The sequence below is a fragment of the Macrobrachium nipponense genome, chromosome 2, assembly GCF_015104395.2.
Source record: "Macrobrachium nipponense isolate FS-2020 chromosome 2, ASM1510439v2, whole genome shotgun sequence".
Taxonomy (NCBI): Eukaryota; Metazoa; Arthropoda; class Malacostraca; order Decapoda; family Palaemonidae; genus Macrobrachium; species Macrobrachium nipponense.
The window spans coordinates 49,680,802-49,706,113 of NC_087201.1; the positions used below are offsets into that span (position 1 = coordinate 49,680,802).

The 25,312-nt window shown below is 39.1% G+C and overlaps 1 protein-coding gene across 5 annotated transcripts in view; it reads left to right on the plus strand.

Moving 5' to 3' along the window:
- Nucleotides 1–25,312, plus strand: part of LOC135220561 (serine/threonine-protein kinase TNNI3K-like) — a 211,609-nt gene that overhangs the window by 155,448 nt on the left and 30,849 nt on the right. For all 5 annotated transcript variants that reach the window (XM_064257781.1, XM_064257780.1, XM_064257783.1 and 2 more), the window contains 7 exons: nt 5,549–5,732; nt 10,109–10,224; nt 10,939–11,100; nt 11,251–11,448; nt 11,609–11,725; nt 17,798–17,922; nt 18,299–18,401. In XM_064257781.1, coding sequence (XP_064113851.1) covers nt 5,549–5,732; nt 10,109–10,224; nt 10,939–11,100; nt 11,251–11,448; nt 11,609–11,725; nt 17,798–17,922; nt 18,299–18,401 — 1,005 coding nt within the window. The remainder of the gene's footprint in view (nt 1–5,548; nt 5,733–10,108; nt 10,225–10,938; nt 11,101–11,250; nt 11,449–11,608; nt 11,726–17,797; nt 17,923–18,298; nt 18,402–25,312) is intronic.

Sequence of the window (25,312 nt, forward strand, 5' to 3'; positions counted from 1 at the left end):
GAGTTTACGTAAAAAGTCGGTAGATGACTGTAGACAATACCTGTCAGGGATATATGGCGTGAGGAGTTCATTGAGTCTCTTCGCGATTTTGTAAGTCGGGGTTGGGATTTGGCTTATAATAGGGCGAAGAGGATTTCCAGGCTTGTGGGTTTTTACGGTGCCGTAAATATACCCTGGATTAAAGTCACCCTGGGCAAGGGGAAGTCTGGGAGCATTCCTAGCGGCATGGATTCTTTCGACCGTCCTATTAATGTCTCGTCGGATGTCTTCGATGGGGTTCTTGTTGATTTTTCTGAATTTGGATTGATCAGCCAGTATTTGGTCCAGTTTCTCGTTATTATTATTATTATTATTATTATTATTATTATTAAAAGTGATTGCTGCCTCAGCTACATTAATTTTATACAGGTTCTTCTCTATTTTTCTAATTATTGTTTTCTCATTGTTGCTTAAACTGGTGAGCAACGCACCGAAGGTTGACATGTCTCAATTAGGTAATAGTCAAGAACGATTGGATTTTTGTGGTAAAAATTCCAGTGGGGGTAGTCAAATTTTTGGGTATATCCCGTAGAGTTTATTGCAGATAGAATTGATGTTAAATTCTATTTCTTTTCTATTCTTTTTGTGGGGCCACGACGTTTCGTCTGAATAAACCTCAGACATCCTCTTGGGCGGAGGTAGGTGAAGGACTGAAGTGAGAGGGCGAGTCCGACTGCTTATATTGTGGCAGTGCAGCGGGGGCTCCGTGCCGCTGCCTTTTCATTGGCTAGTGAATGGGGAGCTGCTTTTTCATTGGCTGCCTGGCTTTGGGCTGAAGCCAGCTCCTGAGCGCATGCTCAACTGGAGCGCCGATCTTCTCAGCTGCATATCATCACGCCGGGCTTCATTTTGATTGGTCAAAAGCTGCGTGACATCACTGCTGGTATTATTCATGGTATTAATGTCGTCTTCGGTGTTGTTTTCCTCTTGAATTGGGGCATTTTTGGGCGGCGATATGGTGAAGTTTGCCGTTACTGGAGTGTTCCTTCGCTTGTAGGTCGGGAGCAAAAAGGCCTCCTGTGTCGTATCCATGGAGGGCTTTTGCTCCTGGATGAGTAACGCCTCCAGAAGGTGCAGACGGCGAGGGTCGGGTGCTCTCCCTATTATCCTGGTGTTGCGGATAATACAGTCGCGGGAGATTGTGTCGCGGTGGGCGGTGAGGGCGTGATTCTTGATAGCCCCTTCTTGGGCGTGACAGGAGATTCTCTTCGCAAGACGCATGGTAGTCATTCCAATGTACTTCCCAGGGCATCCTCGGGCAGGGCATATGTATTGGTATACTACGTTCGTCTGCTTGAGGGGGTCTCCTGATGGTGGTGAGGGGTAATTTTTCATGATTAGGTCTCTTGTTTTCCAGTTTCTATAGTATATTATAAGGTCCACCATCTTGCCTTCTTCGATGGGGAGGATGTTCTCCTTAACGATCTTCATCGCCTTCTCATCCTCGCAGTATTGAGAGTGCATGAAGGCCTTATAATATATCTTGATGTTCTCGGTGGGGCGGGGTCGTGGGTCTTCTTCCTCGTTCGAGTACCATCTTTCGAGGGCAGTGCGCACTTCTCGGTTGATGAGCTTATTAGAATATCCGTTATTCACGAGCATCTGTGAAGCTCTATCAAGCTCTAGGTGTGTGTCTGCCAGGTAGAACAATGGGAGAGGGCCTTTTTCACAAAGGCCCTGACAGTAGTGCTCTTAAACCTGTCAGGACACTCGCTATCCCCGTTGAGGCACATTCCTAAATTTGTCTTCTTCATGTAGACAGAAGTGCAGAGACCGTCTTCTGTCTTCGTTATAAGGACGTCGAGGAAGGGGAAAACAATAATTAGAAAAATAGAGATGAACTTGTATAAAATTAATGCAGCTGAGGCAGCAATCACTTTTAATAAAACATGTTTAAAAGAGGGTTTACTTCCAGCATATTATTATTATTATTATTATTATTATTATTATTATTATTATTATTATTATTATTATTATTATTGATATTTGAAAATATTAATAAAAATAGTGCATACAACATGTACCATAAAAATTCTTGCCTTTCAGAAAGAGAGAGAGAGAGAGAGAGAAGGGATAAAGAGAGAGAGAGAGAGAGAGTGAGAGGAGAGGAGAGAGAGAAGAGAGAGAGAGAGAGAGAGAGAGAGAGAGAGAGAGAGAGAGAGAGAGAGAACAAACACCTTTGCAGGGTTTCCCCAGGATTTGAAAATGTTGTGTTCATGTTCACGTGTATGTGAAATACTCGGGTATGATAATTAGTCGGTTCCAGTGAAAAGTTAGTGCTATTGTCCATTTGCACAACTCACTTCAAGAGACACCTCCAAGTCCAAGGGTGGCATGCTCTTATGCAGCAAGGCTTGTAGCTGTCTGGGTGTTGATCAGGATGGAGGGGTTTTTTCAAAGGTGCTACAAAAATCATTTGAAAGATGCAGAATTCATCTAGCTCAGTCTACCAATTTAAGTGAACAAAGTTCCAAATCAGGTGTCGCAGATCCTTAAGTTTCTTCTACTGAGACACATATGACACGATGGCAGCAATGCCTTTTTTATCTGAGAGGATATAGAATCTCTTGTGTTCCTCCTGTTTAGGTGTATCAAGCTACCTCTGACTCAGTAATGCAGTTTGCTCATTTACCATGGTTTTTTTTTAATCTAGAGCAAGAACTCTTCTATGACCTTGAGCCGTTCCCTCTCTCCCAAGAACCTAATGGAAGAAAAGATGGTATTGACAGCCTGGGACAGTGCTCTGGGCTCCCAGGAGCACCCTCCAGCCCAAACCTTTTCCTCGCCTAACTTCCAGCTTGCCTGGTGCCAGCTCTGCCCTGAGCTGCTAGGAGTGCTTGCCAGCTCCCAACTGGTTTGTTATCAGGCGGCCAGCTCAGCTGGCGTCACCTACATCCTAGCACCAGTTCGATACACGTGGTGTCTGGCACCAGCTTTTGATTGTCTAGTGCCAATCTCCCCACCTCCTTGGCTCTGGGGAAGAGTAGGAAGCTTTCCATTCAGTTGGAGTTTTCAGGTATTACCTGAGCAGGATTGGAAGCACAGGGCCATTTATACTTTAGTGTTCTGACAAGGACCCCTGTTTTGCCCACTTAAAAAAAACAAGCAGTGTTCTTCATTATGTATGGACTTGGTCTAAGAGACTATTCATAGTTTCAGGAGAGCATTGAGCCTACTTTTAAATAAAGCGAAAGATGTCAGAACAACTTCCACCTCATTAGCTTTCATGCTGTTATGTCCATCCTGCAATCGCCTTCGTACCTCGTTAGAAAAGGTTCAAGTGTTAAAATTTTTGCAGTGCCCTGCAATTATTGGTTGGCATTGTGGAAGAAAGCATAGGATTTTCCACTATCTCTTTACCTTGTAGGAAGGTTGCAGAGTTTTGTGAGAGCATGGGGTTACAGTGTACCTGGAGCACCCACCACTCTAAGTGGATGGGTTGTGGTCTTATTTCAGTGCAGGTGACAATGTTATCTGGTCGTTTTTTAAATTTTCTTACTGCTTTCAGGACAAGGGTAACTTTGAAGTTTTGCTAGCCTTCAGTGAGCTCCTTCACTGCAAAACTTCCAATTATGCTTTGCTAGCCATCAGACTACTCCTTGGCTGCAAGGTTCCCACTTAGGTAGAGATGCTCCATGGCTTCACTGCCACACCAATACAGGTTAACTTGGGCACTAACCAGAGGTAGTGTTCTACTGCAGGCTCTCTTAACTAATAAGGAACTACAAGCATTGTATTCAATGCAAGCAACTTCTCCCTATTTCAAATTCCTTATGTGACTTGATGTTTTGGAGTAGAATATGTCGTTGTATCCCACCTCCTGTCAATGTGGGAATCAGCTATGGTAAGTTATGGAAAAACGACATTTTTATGATTAGGTTTTATATATAGGGCTTTCCTCTGACTTGGATCTAGGAATATTCAGAGATTAGGGTAAGAATGAAGATGTGATGTTGGTATGCAGAGGGAGGAAGGAGCTGGAACAAAAATCAAGGGATGCTGTGCATTGTAGAGATCAGGGTTTTCTTTTGACTTGGCTTCTGAATAGTTTAAAAAAAAAAAAAAAAAAAAAATTTATTCTGTGATATTTCACAGAATAGTGTTATACAGTGTATGGGAGTATGAATGTGTGTGAAAGAAATTTGCCTTAAGGAGTGGACTTGTCCCAAAGTTCATGATTGATAGTTAACACTGCTGTTGTTAGCAGAGATTACACTTTCTTTCCCAAGCATGGATAGGGAGGCTTGGAGTCATGAAGGGCACCATCCATAAAACATCTTAAAAAACAAATTATGAGATGAGTGGCTTAGTGGTCCTAATAAATGGCACCCCTGTCATTTCTTAGAGCTAAAAGAACAAAGGCTAAAAAGTAAGTGCAGTTTCTCTTTGAACAAAATTTGCCCTCTTAAAAACAAGAGAACAGATGACGCGCCGGGCATGTCATATGTAAGTTATTTTCTGGAAAAAAAAAAGCATCAATCATAGAAAAGGTAGCTGACTCCATTGGGTTGACAGATGATGAATCTCGAAGAAAACGCAAACCCGACGCCGCTAGCGTACTTAGCTATGATACTAAACATCAACATAAGTAGGTAGGAAAATCTGAAAATTGCACTCTGTAAAAAATTAGCATTATTTAATCAATTACAGATCATTAGCAAACACATTTATAGCAAAATTGTTGCTTTCAATTGAAAGATCAAACATTTCTACACAATTTAGGCATAAAACAAACTCCCCAAACCTAATTATTATATTTTTCTTGATTATTTCCAGAAAATATCTACAATTTTTCTTAAAAATTTCATGTTCATCACATTGTTTTTATTATTTCTAAGCTTCGTAAAGATGTTCTGATTGCTTTAGGAAATAATTCAATCATTTGCCGACATAATAATACTAGCCAGAAGCATATATCAGTTATAGTTCTGATGTACCGAATTTTACCAAAAAACTTTTTCGTGCGCATGTTCTTTTTGGCCCCGGGGGAAAAGTCGTGTACCTTACACCCTAATATTTTCGGCCTGTGCGCAAGAGGGTTAATCAGTGCCCTCCTCCTTTCCCCTTGAATTGATTTCTTTCCTGCTGCTGTTTTTGCTCTCCATGGTTGCCAAGTGTAGTTTTGTCGCGAGTAAAGTATAAGACTTGGTTACTCAATAAATAAAAAGATGACTGTTTACTGAAGTCTGTAATGTATTTTTCAGTTAGTGACTAATTTTTTTATGAACACTACACTGTTCTCGTAACTATAGCATAATTAAAATGAGAGATATGTAATTAGGAAACATAAAAATGCTTGTATTTTCTAGTTCTTAATTTTTAAGTACTCATATGAATAGGTAAAACAATATCTTGGGCATTTTCAGTAAATTTTAGCTGGAGTTTTTTTCTACCTTAAAAATATTCAAAATATTACATTTTACCATTCTGATTTTTTCAGGAGATAAATTAAAAGTATTACAGTATATTGCCTTTCTGATTTGATGCCATAATCATTCTTGAATTATAGGATGAGCAAACACCCCTGATGTGGGCATATGAACGAGGTCATGATGATATTGCAAACATATTGAAGCATTATCGACGTCCAGGATTGAATGAAGATTATGCAAGAGCTGATTACCTCTCTGGTTTGGATACATCTTACTTTCCAATCCCATCCCCAATTGGAAAACTCAAGACTATGATGCAAGGTACCAAATGGAAGTAAACTTCATTTTTCAGTGAACATTTAAATAAATAGTTGGGTCATTTATAGCAGTTCAGTGACTGTGGAAAGTGAAGGTTCATTTCTCACTGCATTTGTCATCTATGACGGTTAAAGAAAAAAAAATGAGCTGGGGTGCCCCTCACAAAAATGTGGGGAAATTTTGTTAGAGCCTTATATCCAAAATGGCTACCATCAGCCAAGCTGGAAATTAACTTTTTAATGATTTGGCTCACAATGCTGCATAATATGTACATGGTTTCGGAGGCTATTTGGGTCAAGAAATTCATAAATGTAGATTTATTGATTTTACCTATTTTTGACCGTCAAATTCAAGATGGCCATCAATTGTTTGCTCTTTAAATGTCTATTTTTCAGAATCTTCATAGAGCCTTAATATTGAGCTCAATTGAAAGCTCTGCTTATACTGAGTTCAGCTATGGATAGTAAAATTGCAAATAGGCTACACAGATGTCATCTCAAATGTAAAAAAGATCAAGGTTTGTGGTCGATGGGAAACAAACTTTGCTATGTTTTCCAATAGTTACCTGAACTATATTGATCACTTGGTCCCAGCATTTCATTATGAACCAAAAACTAATTTAACACTTCTCAATAGTATAAAATATCTCTAAAGTTGTCTTCTGCAGTAATTCAACAAAGAATAGCCAGCCCCACATCCAAGTGATGTGAGAACACTTTCGCTCTAATATTTACATTTACACACACTCTTGTCACTGGAAAATTTGTTGCTGCACTTAGATGCTTTGTTTGAGCTAAGTTCTTAAACTCAACATTATTCACTAGTTCAAAAGGAATTTTATCATTATGAATGTATGACAGTTAAGAAATAATGTTATGTTCAGATGTTATCATTGATAATTAGTGTTAGTTAAGTTAGGTAATTTTATTGTTATTTGGCTAATGTTAAAATTAGCTTAATCTCAACTTATGTCGACTGACATAATCTGTCTGCTTGTCATGAAAAAAAGCATAACATGGCAACATAGCTTTGGAATGGCAGACATTCTGGTTACAGCAGGGGTAATATTGGAGGGGTCTGTTGACCAAACACTGCGAGGGAAGCACTACACCCGTGGCGTACACTACATCCTGCTCGGGAGAGTTTCTAATCCATAAACGGGTAGCAAAGATTCTGTGCAGTGCACTCACAGACACTCATGAGGCTCTACAGAAAGCTCACAAAGATCTTAAGGAGAATGATCATATAAAGGACCTGATCAACAAAGTTTATGAAAAACCTGGTACAGACATGGGGGATTTTTGGGTCTCATTCCTTGAGATGACCAACCCACTTGTACAATGTCTTGATGCATGTCATTCAGGAAATGGTACAGAGTACCTATTGTCAACATGCAGTGTGCTGTCTGGACTGATGGCATATGACAGCCATGATTATGGAAGGTGGTTGCCAGATTATTTGACAATGCTCTCTGCTGTGAAATGAGAAAATGGAATTCTTCAACATTCACTTCACACAGTCAGTGGCCAGGTCTACCTTACAACTGACAGCCACTCAACCTTTGGCTAAAAACAACTAGGAATCTGTACTCGATGCTAAAACAAGGATGGATTCAGCTTTTACAGAATGAGAAGCAACAGTTCTGAACAAAAAATGCAAACAATGTTGCAGGGGTGAAGTTTACTGTGAAGCAGAGCCTCAAGTGCCAGTGTCGCCATAGGAAGCATGTTGAATGCCAGCCAGGAAGGATGAAGAAGGATGAGCAGTCAATTCGGGACCTGCTGGCATGCATGAAGGATTTTGAAGCTGAGCCCTTTGACACCTCTTCACCTACTTTGAGGTCACTACATTCTAACCTGGTTTCCTCACCAGAGTTAGTGCATGACCTAAAGACTGCAATTCCAGATGTTCACAAAAAACAAGCCTCTCACTGCAACCATCCACAGGAACAAGAGGCAAAATTTTGCTGGAGAAATTATCTGTATACCATATGGTGCTCATATGAAGGTTGACCATATGGAGAGATCGGGGCTGGCAGCCCTAGTGAACCTTGCAGAGGGATCAGGAATGGTCCAACTTGAGTCAGCCCTTGAAAGGAGAGTGGCTGAGGAGAGCCTTTTACTCTAAAATGTAGATGGGTCAATGTGCAAGACTGTAAGCAACAAGTTGCTAGAACTCTTCCAGCTAGACCCAGCAAGTGAAAAACTAAGAGACCTTATTAGCCTTGTGGAGATGGGGCTGATCTGGCAACTTGCCACCCACACCAAAAGACTGTGAGTCTCAGAAGTAGGATGGTTCAGAGTACCCTGGGGTGACTACTTGGATAAAATCTGTGCTATGAGTTTCTCACAATACATACTACATCAACCTTGTCATTGACATATACGACCATCCCTTCAGCATCAAGGATGATGAGCACGATTGCTGAGCAGAAAATCATCCAAAAGGTTCAAATGTTTCCCACAAGCCTGAAGACAGGTTCCCAGGTGCCATTGAGTTTAAATTCATGGTCAATTCTGGAAACAAGATCAGCTACAGAAACTTGAAAAGGAACAGATGACAGAACAAGAGGGTCAGATGCATCATACTGTGAGGGAGAAACTGCACCTAACAGAGGTGCCATTAACCAAAACGCAGTGCCATAAATCACTGCATTTCGGTTAATGGCGGTTTTCGCTTATCAGCACCCTGCCTATAACTGGGGACTGCCTGTACAATGCTGCTCTCTGCCAGTGCAAAGGTGTGCCAGCAAGTACATTGGACCTGTTGTAGGCTATGAGGACACAGATGTGTAGTTGGACCTGTTGTTGGCTATGAGGACACAGATGTGTAGTTGGACCTGTTGTTGGCTATGAGGACACAGATGTGTAGTTGGACCTGTTGTTGGCTATGAGGACACAGATGTGTAGTTGGACCTGTTGTTGGCTATGAGGACACAGATGTGTAGTTGGACCTGTTGTTGGCTATGAGGACACAGATGTGTAGTTGGACCTGTTGTTGGCTATGAGGACACAGATGTGTAGTTGGACCTGTTGTTGGCTATGAGGACACAGATGTGTAGTCCAAGCAGCTTATGCCTCGCAACAAGTTAGAGGTGACCTGGTGATTAAACACAAGCATGTATTAACTGCTGTGCCATACCCTCAGAAGAGGTTGCAGATATCATCATACCTCTCCATGTAATCACTGGCAGTGACCACATGGGAAGGTGTTGGAGAAGGTGAAGATCAGTTCTGAGGCAAGAAAGCTCCTGGGACGAGTGGGTGTGAGTCTGGAAGTAAAACATGAAGTCAGAGCAGATATGAAAGCATTCGTCCTCTCCATTGTTTATGCTGAGAGTGCAGATGTGAGCTGTGGACAGGCCAGAGCTTCCAAATGGCACAAACTGAAGAGGAGAAAAAGTGTGCAATCCATCTCCCACCTGATGATGACTTTGAATCTTTATATGGAAAGGACAAACTACCTTACATGTTGCCAGCTCAATTACAACCTGCAAGAGCATCCTCCCATTGGTGACAGCTGGTAACTAGTGAATTAAAAGTGCAGACAAGTGTATCACTCCCTGCTCCCCTTGCCCCAGCAGCTTACACCTCATGACTGCTCAGATGACAGTAGCAGTGATGATGAGAGGAATCGGTGTGGAGATTCTACAGATTCCAATGGAGATTCTTTTTAGTTAATATTAAAAAACTTGCTAATAAAAAGAACATCAAGCTAAAGAATCTTGTCTGTCTCCCTGCTTTCATTGATTCCATCCCAGACATCTGATGATCTATGTGAAAGTTGTAATTACACTGTTTATATCTGAACTCAGTATGAGAAGACCTCTCATTTGAGCCCAATATTAAGGCTCTATGACTATTTTGAAAAATTGACATTCAAAAAGCCAACAATTGGTGGCCAGCTTGAATTTGGTCAAAAATAGGTAAAATCAATAAATCTACATCATTTATGAATTTATTGACCCAAATAGTCTCAGAAACCATGTAGTACTATTATGCAGGCACTGTGGGCCAAAAAACTATAGGGCTCTCCCAAAATTTCCCCACATTTTTGTGAGGGGCACCGCAGCTCATTTTTTTTTTCTTTAACCTTCATTGATGACAAATCCAGTGAGAAATGAACCTTCGCTCTCCACGTCCCCGGAACTGCTATAAATGACCCAACTAAAATAAAAAGATATTGAAGTTTAACAAATGTATACATATATGATGAAGACACTGACAGTTTTGTATTGTAATCATTTATGGTCATATTTCTTTTAGTGCATTTTTCAGTAGTATCAATATTTTTATTCTATCATACTAAATGTCAGCCATGAAAAAATTGATCTATAGTTTACCATTTATACTAAAGTCTTTTTTCTCTTTATACACCAGAAAAAATTGATGTTTTATATCTTCGATCTGTTCTACCTCCTGACCTCCATCTCAGTCTTTCTGACATTGAAAACCTTGAAAATATTGACTCTGGATCCTTTGGAAAAGTTTATAAAGTAAGCTCCTGAAACTTTATACAAATTTGTAATTGAGATATATATCAATATGTAAATTTTTTGTATTAGTTACACTTCTTCCAGAAGTGATCAGAAATAATATTTTCTTTTTAAATAATTTCAGTTGACAAATACAACTTATTTAATTTCCTGAACTTTGTCTTAAAAAGAATGTTAAAAGTTGATGTAGTTAAATACACAGTACCTCGTTATGTATTGTTATAAATGAATTTTCATTTTGTCATTATTTTGCTGTAACTATTATTGAAATATCTTGTATTGAAATATCTTGAAGGTGTGGCCAGAAAGTACGTATTTAACAAATCACATTAGTATATGCACCCTAAAGTATTGTGAAAGCCATGAAATGGCCTCACTCTTGGTGGTTTTTGGAGCAGTTTTATAGGTGTTCAGCTGGCCAATAGACCACGTATTCATTTTCACAGGCGGTCACCAATTCACTAATGGATTTCCCTTACATTGGGGATACGGAAAAAAGTCAGTGGACTTTGTAGTATTTGATTTCTGTGGAACTGTGTTGCTTAAAGAAGAATATCATGATACAGAAATTGAATTACAGTCATTATTATTTAAAGGAAATTCCAAATAAACTATTGGGCATATAATGTGGTATATGGACTACATACTTATGAAATTACCTCTTATTTGTAAAAGCCATTGAATTTTGTGCATAATCATTGTATTTTTTTACAGGGAAAATTCAAAGATAAAATTGTGGCTGTGAAGAGATATAGGGCAAATATGTCCTATGGAAAGAGCGATGTAGAGATGTTTTGTCGGGAAGTTTCAGTCCTAGGCTCTCTTGATTCACCGTATATAGTAAAATTTGTTGGGGCATGTCTACATGATCCGAGTGTAAGTCCATAATACCCTCATACATCCAAATTGTGGTTCATATACTTCATTGTTAAAAATGCTGAGTTTGCTTTTGTGTTTTATATAAAGATGCTTTTGTTTGTTCAAAATTGCTTATTTTTGTGGTAACTATTTTCTTGTTCAAAACAGCAATTTGCCATTGTTACTGAATATGTGCCTGGTGGTTCCTTATTCAGTACATTGCATGAGCAAAAACGATCAATCGATACCTTGACAAGATTGAACATAGCACTGGATGTTGCGCATGGGATGCTGTATCTTCATACTCTACCTCAACCAATCATTCATCGTGACCTGAATTCTCATAATATTTTGTTGGATGATGAGGTTTGTCGGACTGCCTTATTTTATTTGCGATGAATATCATGAATACTGTTTGCTTTTAAGTACAATAATATGCCGTGCAGTAATTAGACTTCATTAAGCTTCTGCATATACTAGTTTTAATTTGTCATATCATTTAAATTTTTTACTTCATTCTTCTCAGTGCCATGCTAGGGTTGCAGATTTTGGTGAATCACGCTTTGTACGAAATATATTTGAAGAAAATATGACCAAGCAACCAGGAAATCTTCGATGGATGGCTCCAGAAGTTTTCACACAGGTTAGATAATTACTATTCAACTTGCCATATTTGCTGGTATGGAAGTTGCACTTACTTGTGAGGAGAAATTGAAAAAAAATAGAAATACCCTTTTTTCCTTTGGTAGAGTCTTCCCCACCATAGGTTACTTTGAAGCTTTCTGTCTACTAGTTTTCAGATATACAATATGAAAGAAGGAATTGTAAACCATTTATTTTTAGCCACTTTAACAACCAAGTTCCATTCCTATAACTTGGTCAGTAAGCAATATGGTCTAGTATAAGCCTATTAATATAGCAATGAAAGCCAGAGAAGTAAATTCCTCCATTTTAATGGAAAATATTGCACAGCAACAATTCTACAGAACCAATATCACCCTCTCTGGATGGCCCCAGCCTTCTGCCCCTTCACTTTTAAAAGAATTAGTTATGTGAAGACATTTCAGAATATTGTGGTGACTGGGAAGGGAGAGGTAATGGCAGAAATAAAGCCACTCTAGTATCTGATAATTCTACAAAGGAAAGAGCAACACTTGTCCTTTCTTTTGAGGGGAAAAAGCTCCCATTGGAAGTGGCTACCCAGCTATTTGTGACCCCTATGAGGAAAATCTTAGACGGGACAGCCATGACTGATTTTCATACTAGGCTCCACCTCCTCAATATTATGACCGCTGTGGACTGTGCTGGCAGTAGCTTCCAGATACTTTCAGAACAATGTTTGCTGCAGTAGCCAAAACACTTATGCGAACCCTCTGGGGAGCACTTTATGACTTTGTTGAGTGTTTTTATTAAGGCTTGAAAGCATATAATGGCACACTCAAACATGTCAGCCCTATGTAACCTCCTTATTACATTCTTCATGTTTCTATCCAGACTTTTTGGAAGAGGCTGTTGTCACACAACTCACTGAATTTTTTCAAGAGGCTGTTGTCACACAACTCACTGAACAAGCCTGACAACAGAATAGCACAATACAGGCAGTCCCCGGTTATCGGCGGGTGTGCTGATAAGCAAAAGCTGCCATTAACCAAAATTCAGGGATTTATGGTGCCATAATGGTGCACCATAAGCATCCTTATGGCACCATAAGCACCCTTATGGTGCCAGAAGGTGCCTTATGGGATAACTGTAACTCTTCCCATTATGGCGCCATAAATTTCTGATTTTTATGGCACTAGACAAGCGCCCTAAAACCGGATCACCGATAACTGAGTCCACCGATAACCGGGGACATCCTGTATATGTTCTTAAGAAAGGGGAATTTGGGAACTAAAATAGAGTTTCCTCTTCTGAAGGCTAAGAAAACTTGGTATGACTCTGAGCCATACAAGCCTCCAGTCACTACTAAAGGATCCCTTAAACAACAGAAGAAGGGACAACAAAAGCAACAGCACCCCTTTTGAAGTGGACAAAGATGCTTATGCCAGGAAAAGGGAAAATCATTCGTGGACCTCTTATTAAAGACAAGGGAAGAGAAGAGGTAGAGCTAGATGGGACTTGCATGGTCGGGGGTCATCTTCTACAGCATCACATGCAGGAGAAGTCCTCCCCTTAGGGTCAGTATTTTTAATGGGATAGGGTAGAGATGGTCTCACCCTTCCCCTCCTTTAAAGAATTTATTTTTGTAAACCAAAGTACTCTTAAAGGCTAAAGGGGGCTGTAGAGAAAGACGTGTTTTTTTTTTTTTTGCTACCAAGCACATCTCTTGTGTCCCCAAGAAGGATCCCTCTGAAGGAAGTTTGATTCTCAACTTGTCAAGTTTGAACAACACTGTTTGCAACAAGTTTTGGATGACCACTGTTGCCCAAGTATGTGTGCTCTTCTGCAAGGTTCTTGGACTATCTCTATAGATATGAGAGACATATACTGGTTGCTGTTCCCTTCTGCCTCTTCATAGGGTTTTGGCTAGGGAAGGAAATGTATAGTCATGCATTTTGGGTTAAATTTTGCCCCAAGAATCTCCACAGAAGATCTTCACAAGAATTAGTAGCAGCAGTGGTCTTTGAGCTCAGGAAAGAATGAATTTAAATGGTGGTCTACTTAGGTGATTGGCTAATCTGGGGAGCCACCAGAGAAGGGGGCTGATGGAACCTGAGAGTGGTAGTCATCAGACTCAAGTCTAAAGGTTTCCTAATAAACAAGAACAAGTCTTGCCTTACATCCAGCAAATGTTTTCAGAGATTGGCACTTTGTTGGGATACTCTTCCTGACTGTCTCTTTCTTCCTAACAGCACTCAAACTAGAATAAGGAAGATCATGAGAAGCTTTGTTGCACACCCCAGCTTCACCAGACGACAGTTGTCCAAAGTCTGGGCCTGTTACAGTTTGCATCTGTAGTAGACTGTTTACATTCTACAGTTGCAATCCTGAGATTGCAACTGTAGAATGTAAACAGTCTGGCTCTCACAGGCCAGGCATAGGCTAAGACCTAGAAGGGGTCTCCGACAAAACGGGTCCACCTGGCTCCACCATCCATACGAGATATAATACATGCAGATATCTGCCCTCTTGATAGGTTGAAGAGGCCATTGGAAAGATCATCAGGTTGTGGGAAGATGGTCACCTGTTCTGAAGAAGTGTCATATGTATCAGCTTCCTGGAGCTCTTTTCTTCTTAGAAAATGTAATCTCCAAAAGGGACCCACATTTTACGGTCCTAGACTACATGACTACAATTTCATGTTCAACAGGTTGGGCTCACACTCAGCCCCTCAATTCAGTAATGCTATCTATCCTATAGAGGGCTCAATAAGGAAGCGGTACTTGTCAGTAATTGCCAACATGCTTCCACATCTGGAAGTGGAACTGTTTGCCATGTATGAGAATTATCAACGTCCAGTGTATGTGTCTCTGAACCTGAACATTCAGGCAGTAGCAAAAGAGGCATTTTTACAAGACTGGAACGAGTGGAGGACAATATACAGTACTTCTTTCCTCCATTGTCCCAGATTTTGAAGGCTGTGAATAAATTACTAGCTTTCAGTGGAACCGTTTTCGTAGTGGCCCCATTTGCTTCAACAATGGGCAAGATAATGGATTCCATAACTGTCAGCTGTTCTTTCCCAGACAGGAGGGAACGTCATCGACGAATCCTCCTTTCTTAGCCGCAACCTTCATATGGGGATTTTATAAATCTAGACTACTGTGAAGATTATTTACATAACATTGCTAGGTACCTAGTACAAAACTACTGACTTCGTCTATCCAACATACCAGTCCATATGGAAAGTGTGATTAGGTTACCTCCATAGTGAGAGACCAGATAAAATATGTTGAAGTTTTACATTATTATATATCTTTAGAGGTCAAGTGCCTTACTATCACAGCAGTCATGGGGGAGACAAGGCAGTATTGTTTGAACCTTTGTATTCTTTTGGAATTGATTCTGATATTGAAATTGTTAATTCTCCTCTCCAGTCTTTTGCACTGCAAAGGCCAGCAGCAAGGCTTCTTAGAAGACTCTTAGACTTCAATACAGTTGAACCTCTTAAAACCAGCATTCTATGGTCTGGAAACTCCTGTGGTTCAGCTTGATTTTAAATTAGCCGCCATTAATTCGTTCCGCAGTCACCAGGGATGCGCCACGTATTGTTTACAACTTCAAGGCAGCAAAAATTATGCCCCATATCCTTTGCTTGTATGAAAATAGTTGTTAGTATTGTAAATATGCAAAGTCAAATATGTTTTTGATATTAACCTTGGAAGAATAAATATATATTTTTTTTAAATATTCCACTTGAGAAGGCTCAACCAAGCCAAACCTTTAACATTTAATCTAAACAATGAGACATTTGTCTTGCACAAATTCCTTACTCTGTATGTGCTTGAGAGACAGTTTTGATAATTTCTTTTATGTAACTGTGTATTTACCTATTCGATATGCCACCCGTGAGATTATATGATGCTAGAGGCAAGAAGTGCAAGCATAAATCTTTATCCATGCTAGAACATCTTTATTTCATTAGCGAATAGTTTATTGCTCATTTTCCTCAATAGATGGTGCCGGTGTACTTTGTTTACACTTTGACGGTGACTGCGACGTTCAAATGCACAGTTATCGCCGAAATTCATTAATTCATAATTTTTTCATCTCTTTATCAGTAATAAAAAACTTAGATACTAATAGCGATAGTTATGAAGCTATGAAATTTTGGATATGAAAGTCACCAATAATTATGTGCAGATTCTGAGAAGTTTAGTACTGTAGTCAGACTTACGATTGGGTAAAGTAACTCGGGAATGTAGGCTAAATGTGTTAAAGTGCACTATTTTCAAGAAAGTTTTACAGTATAAAGTTATAAAATGATGAAAGTTAAAATATGTGTTAATAAAATGATAAAAAGCAGTGTCAGAATGTAGCTAGTAGTAGGCTAAGTCAGAAACTAGGGTATTTGTATGTGGAATTACCTAAAGGCTTCATTTTTTAGGGATGTATTCTATATTCTGGGATTTTCTGTAGTCTGGCAGTGGCCTGGTCCCAAGGATTCTGGATTTTAGAGGTTGGACTGTACAACCACAACTCAAATGCTCCAAGGGACAGTCTTCTTGACTGCTTTGGCATCAGGAGCTCAGATTAGTGACCTGGGCTCTCATTTACTGTTGTGTCCTTGCCTAGAATGAGGACCTTCTAGAGAGGAAAATCCCCTGTTCTGATAAGGGAACTCAGTATTTCATAAAACATTATGCCTGGTTCGAGCACTCAAGGTTTACCTAGATATCACAGCTGGCATCCTGATAGTCCTGTTTTTCCTATACCCTAGTACAAAAAAAAACACTCTCTACATGGGCTGCGAAAAACTCCAGTATAGTTTGCAATTGTTGAGGTTAGTTGGTTATTATGAAGTTAGCATTAAAAATCCATATTAGACATTTGTATGAAGAAATGATGACAGGAATGTATAGTTAACTTAGATATTATTTACTAACAACTGATGATAGCTAACACAATGCAGTGATCTGTAGAAACACAATGACCAATGCATAATGAAGATAAGTTACAACTGTAGAAGCTAGTTATGTACTAGGAAATTAATCTATAAGACCGTTTATAATGAGATAACTAAGATATGGTAGTAGCAAATAACAACTGACAAAAGCTTTTCCTCATGATATGAAACTTATTGCAAGTTAATTTTTTATTTTTGTAGGGGAAAGTAGAGTGTTCCAATTACAGACTATTTTGTAAAGTAGGTCATATTTTTAAAATCTAACTTGGAATTACAGTAGTTTGTGTTTACATCTGAAGGTTGGATTTGTTTGCTCACAGAAACCTGTTGCTTGAACTTATTGCAAGTTAATTTTTTATTTTTGTAGGGGAAAGTAGAGTGTTCCAATTACAGACTATTTTGTAAAGTAGGTCATATTTTTAAAATCTAACTTGGAATTACAGTAGTTTGTGTTTACATCTGAAGGTTGGATTTGTTTGCTCACAGAAACCTGTTGCTTGAACTTTACTATAGAAGCTGCACTGGGAATTACCATACATGACTGCATGGCAACCAGCCTTAAGCTTAATTTAAATCTAGCCTTCAAGTTATATTTCTAAATGCTACTGCACAGCATCTGCTATTATTTTAATCATATACCCAAGTACTACTGTACTGCATACAGATATCATTTCCATAATGATTGGCAGGCAGTGAGTATTGTTGGCATGGCCTTCTTGCTCATTATCAAACAGTTCTTCTGAAATTTTATCATTATTATGAATAATTATCATGAGATAATGAATTACCAATCATTATTCTTGTATTGGTTGTGCAGGGAATTTTTATTTAAATGAGAGGTTAAAAAAGGAGTGACGTAAATTTAGAGAAGTAGGACAGCCAGGGAAGAGACCAGAGGAATAGATGAAATGCAGATAGGTTTGAAGTGTTGCTAGAAAAGACCTTTAGTATGGTATGCCAGGCACACTAAGTAGTATTCTTGTACATTAGCCAGCCCTCTTGAGAGTTGAGTTAAGTCAGTTGTGTTGTTCATTATCATCTATAAATACTCCCAAATAAATTGTAAAACTGAAGAACATAGATTTCCATAAGGTTTAAAACCCATGTAAAGTTTAAATCTTAAATGTGTATTATATTTTTTCTCTCCAGTGTACAAGATATTCAATAAAAGCTGATGTATTTTCCTTTGGGTTATGTGTATGGGAGCTCCTGGCTTCAGAACTACCCTTTGCGCATTTGAAACCTGCTGCTGCAGCTGCAGACATGGCTTACAAGTAAGGATGAATCTATTTAAGGATTTTATTTTAAATTCATTGTCCTTTATCCAGTACAATCACTTTCATTTTACTTGACATCATTTTGGTGCCTAGTTCCCATTAGTTTACAGCCTCATATAAGTCAAGAGTTCTTTGTAGCCTGCCGAAGTATTTGGTGTTGAAAAGTATGGTAAACCTTACTAGTGTTTTGTACTTGGATGGAAATTTGACTGGGGTGTCCTGTATTCAAAGATTTTATTGTCCTTCAAAGTAACTGCATGGGTTTTAAAGAATTAATATCTCATTGTAATATATGGAAGCTTTGCTAAAAATTGTCTCTCTTTGATAAATTAATTTTTTTTATTGCAATGATAATTTCAATGTAATTTTTCAGGCACAGTAGACCGCCCCTGGACAGAGCATTTCCTACTGAAGTATCAACTCTTCTTGAGAAAGCGTGGCACAAAGTACCTGAAGAAAGACCAAATTTTGCTCAGGTTAGAAGATTTGTATGTTTTGATAATGATGCCATAATCATAATTTTCATAAATGTTTTTAATGTCAGTTTTTGTCTTCTGTCTTGTTCACTTTTTGCCTGAAACTGCTGTTATGCTTAGGTCTTTACCCTTTTCCTTGATTTCCTCCGCTTTCCTACAGGTTTTCATCTTGCTACTTTCATATAGTAAACTGCTTTTTAACCAATTCTTCCTCATCCCTTCACATCTTGTTGGTAAACCATTTCATTCTTGGTATCTTAGTTCTTTCTCTAACCACAGGACATCTCTCCATCAATCCTATGGTTTTTCTAAATCTACATTTTTCCTTGTTAGTGCCAATGTTTCTCCTGCATTAAGTAGTGCAGGTCATATTTACTCTCTGCTATATGCTGTAGCTACTTCCACAATTTCTTCTCAGATCCTGCTTCTCAGTTTAGTGTGTCCCCAAAGTAAATTAGACATGTTCTTGCAAGACCTGCCACTCAATCACAATTGGGCTCGTAACCATTACAAGCTAGACTATATGTACATACGTTAACAAAACCCTATGACCAGGCAAGACTTTAAGGGCTGTCAGTTAAAAGAAAAAAACATAAAAGGAAAGAGGAATGTGCAAATACTCATGCTATAAAAAAATTCTTGAAATTTCAACTCTACTTGCTCCAGGAGGTTGAAAATGAACATTGCCACCCCTGTGAAGGCCTCTTTTTCTGAGACACTCCTAAAAATAAAAATACCAGCCAATTTTAGCAAGTTATAAATTTTCCTTTTAATTTTGTTTTACTATTTTATTTTGCAAAATTATAAGTACGTACAGCCTATATAGTTTTGTAAAGGAAAAGTACTAAATTTAACCAGCAATGATCCCTCAGTATATTTACATATAGACAAATACTATGTAGGAGATCTACATGGAAAGAGATGTAGTGCCTCCCCCCCCCAGTGAAATCTCATGGGAGACTAATCTTCCTCATGTCATCGAGTTGAGGTGTGTTGCCAAAAGAGTTGTCATATAGTTATTTATGGCTACTTCAAGTTTTTCCCACAAAATCCTTCCAAATATATAATTATCATATGATGCACACCAGTAAAATTCTTATGCCATTATTATGCATCAACGGATGCATGCTGCTGCAAAAGGCCCTTTCTTCACAGTTTGTTCTTGCAATAGATGTCAGGCATTGAAAGTCTTACTCACTGCATTTTATGTAATCCTAAGAACCTCTTGTGACACCATCTGTCATACATGCCAAATAACAAGAGTCCACCCACATACCCACTTTTCCAAGTGTACTTGTACCTTTGCTCCCTTTCCTGTCACTATAAGCTGAGATGGTCCTTTTCTCCCAGTTCCACTTTTCAACCTTTTAAGAATTTGAAACACCCTTTCCTTAAGTTCTGCTCTAAAGAGTAGGTTATCAGTTTAAAGATGCACCCAAAACACCTCCCTGTTTCTTAATTCAGTGTTGATCCTTGTTGGACATCGTGTATTTCAAATTCCTCTGATACACCTGTCACTTTCTTCACCCTAGATCTTGTGTTATGGAAGATTAACATTACTAGCCTAATGGGTCGTTTTGATACCTCTTGTGTTCATAATGCCCATTTGATTATTTGTCACGGTACTCCACCAAATTCTTTTTTGAGATCTACAAGTATATGGTGTACTTAATACAGTGGTCCCCCCATATTTGCGGGGGATGAGTACCGGTACCCCCCGTGAATAGTTAGAACCTGCGAATAGTCGGAACCCCTATAAAAATGCTTAAAACCTCTTATTTTGTTTGTTAAAACTCAGGTAAAACCCACTGAAAATTTTTATACCTGGTTTTTTAATAGTTTTATCACAAAAAGTGCATTTATGATGAAATTGATAAAAAAAACAGGAATTTGTTGAGATTTCTCATAGAAAAATACTGCAAATAGGTGAATTTTCCACGAATAATGTGGGGAAATGTTCCAGAGCGAAATCCGTGAATGTGCGAGTCCGCGAATCCGGAGAACATGAATACCAGGGGTCCACTGTATCCTCTTTAATTGGCTACATCTGGTAGTTATAAATATAATACTATACGTACCTGGACGATTGGCTCATACGTTCACCCACAAAGGAAAAATGCATGGAGGACCTTCAAAAGACTGAATTTGACACAACTAGGGTTGCTGATAAATTTGCAGAATCCGCAATTGACACCATCTCAATAGATTCTTTATTTGGGGATTCAGATAGACTGAATTTTCAGCCTTTGGTGTCCCCAAGAAAATCGAATCCTGTCTGAAAACAGTAAATCGTTTTTTATCGATACAGAAATGTACAGCAAATTAGTAGTTCCTCGTTGGAAGAGTGGTTTTCATGCTTGGCTGCCATTCAGGTGGTCCGAAGTTCGATTCTCGGGTCGGCCAACGCAGAATCGAAGAAATTTTTCTGGTGATAGAAATTAATTTCTTGACATAATGTGGTTCGGATCCCACAATAAGATGTAGGTCCCGTTGCTAGGTGACCAATTGGTTCCTAGCCAGGTAAAAATATCTAATCCTTAGGGGCAGCCCAAGGAGAGCTGTTAATCAGCTCAGTGGTTTGGTAAAACTAAGTTATACTTAACTTTTTTCAGGAAATGAGTGGATGAGTTTGCTGGGCACTATCATTAATAGAACAGTTTGTCAGGCTAGGAAGATTGCATCTGAGAGTCCTGCAGTTCTTCTTAAGATCAACTGGGACAGGAAGAATCAGCTGGATTCTTTCATTTTCCCAGTAACAAAAGAGATCAAAGAGGACTTGAAATGTTGGCAACTGAGGGAGAGGTATCTAGAAAGAAAATAACCTGAAATGTCTTAACCCAGTCCTAGAGTTTTTTTCTGACACTTCGGATATAGGTTAGGGAACTGACCTCAGAGACAAGGAGATCTCAGGATAATGTCTCGGGAAGAGAAACAGACCCATATAAACAATCGGGAATTGAAGGCAATTCATCTGGGCCTACTTCACTTCTGAGAGGAGGTAAGAGACAAAGTGATTACAGTGCATTCAGACAACACCATGGCACTGGCTTATATAAGTCAGCAGGGAGGGACACACTCTTTCTCCCTCTTCGAAATGACAAGAGACCTTTTAAAGACTGAGCAGAATGGGACGAGACTAGTCACCGTTTCATTCAGGGCAAACTCAATGTCTTAGCATACAGACTGAGTCGAGATTAACAAGTCCTTTCCACAGAGTGGACTCTGGATATCAGAGTATGCAAAGAGCTAGGGAAACTGTGGTTTGCCCCAGTTTCCCTAGCCGGATCTATTTGCCACATCCAGAAATCACAGACTTCCTATGTTCTGCTCTCCTTTCCCGGAAAACCTCAAGCCTGGGGAACAGACGCCCTTTTACTAGATTGGTCGAACCTAGATGTGTACGCTCCTTCCATTCAACTTTATAATATAGGTGCTGAACAAGCTCCAGTCTCATCAAAATGTCACAATGACGTTAGTAGCTCCCTATTGTCCACAAAAATAAATGGTTTGCCAGTCTACTAGACATGTTGGTAGACTACCCAAGGCTCCTGCCTGCCATTCCAGAGCTTTAAGACAGTCCCATTTCAGGAGGTTTCACCAAAACCTATCCACACTGGCCCTGACAGGTTTTCAACTGTCATCAAAATCCTTCGATCAAAGGGTTTTTCAAAAGCAGCGTCTAGGGCTATTGCAAACAGAAGACGATGATCCATCTAACAGAGTACGTATATCCGGCAAAGTGGTTGATCTTTAGGTTGTGGTGCAGAAGAAATAACATCTTTTACAACAACTTTAGGATTTGAGAAGGGACTGTCATTGTCAACTACCAGGGGCTATAGATCAGTGTTGAACTCTGTTTTTCAGCACAGAGGTTTAGATATCATGGCAAATCAAGATATCTCAGACCTCATCAGGTCTTTTGAGTTTAGCAAACATAATACAGAGAGGCTGGCTGCCTGGAGCCTAGATGTAGTCTTAAGGGGGCCGGCAGGAACCCTTATATACTGGGGTATAGGGCGAAAAATGCAAAGTCATGAAAAAATTCATGGACCTTCATATGGCAATGGAGAATACGTTTACAAAATATTTCTTCAAAATTGTTCTTACTTTCGTAGTTACAGGATAATTAGCATACGTAATTCAATAAGCCAAAAACATTAATCCGTACAAGAAAATGCAATATTTCTTCTGTTATCATAAATTTTGATAGTTATTGTAAATGAAATTGTGAGCAATGGCATCTGTATAGATTCCATGAGTTGCAGAAGGGAAGTCAGCTACCAACCACCTTTCAGTTCAAGCACAAACCTCAGGTAGTGTACACGTTCGAGTTTCACCTCTGACATTCGCTTGCTTTTACGTATGTTTATCTTTGTTTCGGCAAGAATTTCATCATGCCAATGAGGAAAAGACAAGCAAAACATCTCGGTAACATACAGACGAAGAAAATTTGCTCTATGATTACAGAATATCATAATATATGTGATATTAGCATAGTTAGTGAAGAGAGAGAGGGAGGGGTGCATAGTAAGGAACGCCCCCGTCTTGCCTGACGCACACGTCACACTATGCCCCAGGCTACGATCTTTGAGCAAAGGGATCTTCATTTATGATAAATAACATAGTTTTGGTTTATTAATACCCAAGAAGGAATGTGAAATTCATTATAATCATGATTTATTAACACTGTCTTTGTAAAAAGAGAGTACACGTTCGAGTTTCACCTCTGACATTCTCTTGCTTTTACGTTTGTTTATCTTTGTTTCGGCAAGAATTTCATCATGCCAAAGAGGAAAAGACAGGGAAAACATCTCGCTAACATACAGAAGAAGAAAATTCGCTGTAATAAGCCGAGTTGGTGAAGGAGAGAGAGAGAGAGTTGTGTAGGAAGGAGTGCCCCCATCTTACCTGACACGGTGCCCCAGGCTACGATATTTGAGCAAAGGGATCATCAGTTATGATTAAATTATGATAAATAACATAGCTTTGGTTTATTAATACCCAGAAAAGAAATATACATTCACAATAATCATTATTTATTAACATTGTCTATAAAAATACAAGGGAAAACTTTGAACGGCCGTATCTCAAAACTATACTTATTGAGCTTCAAATTCTATCATCTCACTTAGTTTTAAAGTTATAGCATTGAAATTTGGTATATAACTTAGAAAGACATTATAGAACAATCAAATAGAGCCCTTTTTCCAATTTTTGTTTTGTCTTTTTTATAAATTTTGTTTTCCTGATTTATAGGGTTTATTTTTTTACCATAATGAAAAATTCATATACTATAGCAAAAAAATGACTTTTAGAAAAGAAACTCAACATTTGATTGGAGATCTACATCAGGTCTGTATATGGTAGTAATCCCAGGTCTTTATATTAAATATCAAGGGAGGAGATAGAATTTGAAAAATGGTTATTTTCGGGATAAATCGCCGTGGCGTCACAAAACCGAAGGTCAGAGGCGAAAATCAAATGCGGTTTGGAGATGTCCTAAGTCACCATATTAAGTGCTATGAATGTCAAAGCCCTGTCCTTAAAAAAGGGCATTAGTCGGCCAGCCCCCTTAAGTGGCTTTCAAGACCACAGTTTGAACCCCTGCACTTGGCTTCCTAAAGAGATTTAACCAGGAAGACCCTGTTTTTAATGGCTCTTGCAACAGCAAAGAGTGTCACTGAAATCCACGCCTTAGATACAAGGGTGGGTTTTTCACAAGGAGATGCAGTGCATTCTCTTCAGCTAGGGTGTCTAGCAAAGAACAACTTACCCTTGAAACCCTGACGAAAATCTCTTACAGTAAAGAATCTTTCTGACTTAGTAGGATTGGAAGACGACGAAAGATCTTTATGTTCTGTGAGAGCCTTTAGGTATCATCTCCACAGGACAGAGATCAGTGGGCTGATGGGCAACCATGGTGCTCAGTTAAAAAAACCCTTGAGTCCTCTATCTAAAAACGTTATCTCGTTTCATATAAGAGAGATTAAGGAGGCACATATGCAAGTGGGAGAAGAACACCACCCCAACTTGAAAGTCGTGGCTCATGAGGTAAGAGCAGTAGCCTCCTCTTTAGCCTTTAAACATAACTTGTCTCTGGTCGATATACAAGCAGCCGCCGCGGTTAACGGCGGCATCAGTTAACAGCTATCCGGTTTGACAGCGCTTGTGTTGTGACGTTAACTGGATTTTCTGTGCTGATCTCTGGGTAGCAGCACTGATATCCGGTTAGCAGTGCTGATCTCAGGTTAACAGCAGCGCTGATCTCTGGTAACAGCGCTGTTAATCAGGTTTTTAGTGCTGTTATCACCAATTTTCAGTTAGCAGTATCGGCCGGGAACGGAACCCCCGCTTTTAATCGAAGGCTGCCTGTATTGCAAGTAACTTTCTGGAGATGTAAGTTTGTTTTTGCAATGCACTACCTAAAAGAAATTGAAATTGCTTATGACAATTGCAATAATGCTGGGACTTTTGTCAGTAGCAGGCATAATTGTAGGGGAGGTGTGAAGTCACATTTGCTCCTTATAATTTTTGAACCAAGTAATCTTTGGGATTATTTGGAAAGTATTTATTTGCTATTTTTAATTTAGTTGATGGAATTTGTAGGTAAACGGACAGTATTACTGAATATTTATGACATTATGTACTTTAGTCCTGGGGAGGGGCTAGGTTTATAATGTCTTGTGGTGTTTTTGGTTGGTATCAACTTCATCTAACGGTATATTTCTCAGCTGGGAAGTTTTTGTGTTGGTGGAGGTGTTCAAAGCCACACCATTGCAACACTAAGGGTTGAGAAGAGCACTCATTAGAAGCAATACCTACTTGAAGCAGCTCTCTTCCCAGGTAAGGAACAACTAAAGTTTATAAAACTGTTATGAATTTTTAAGTATATCTTGAAAATGTCCATGAAT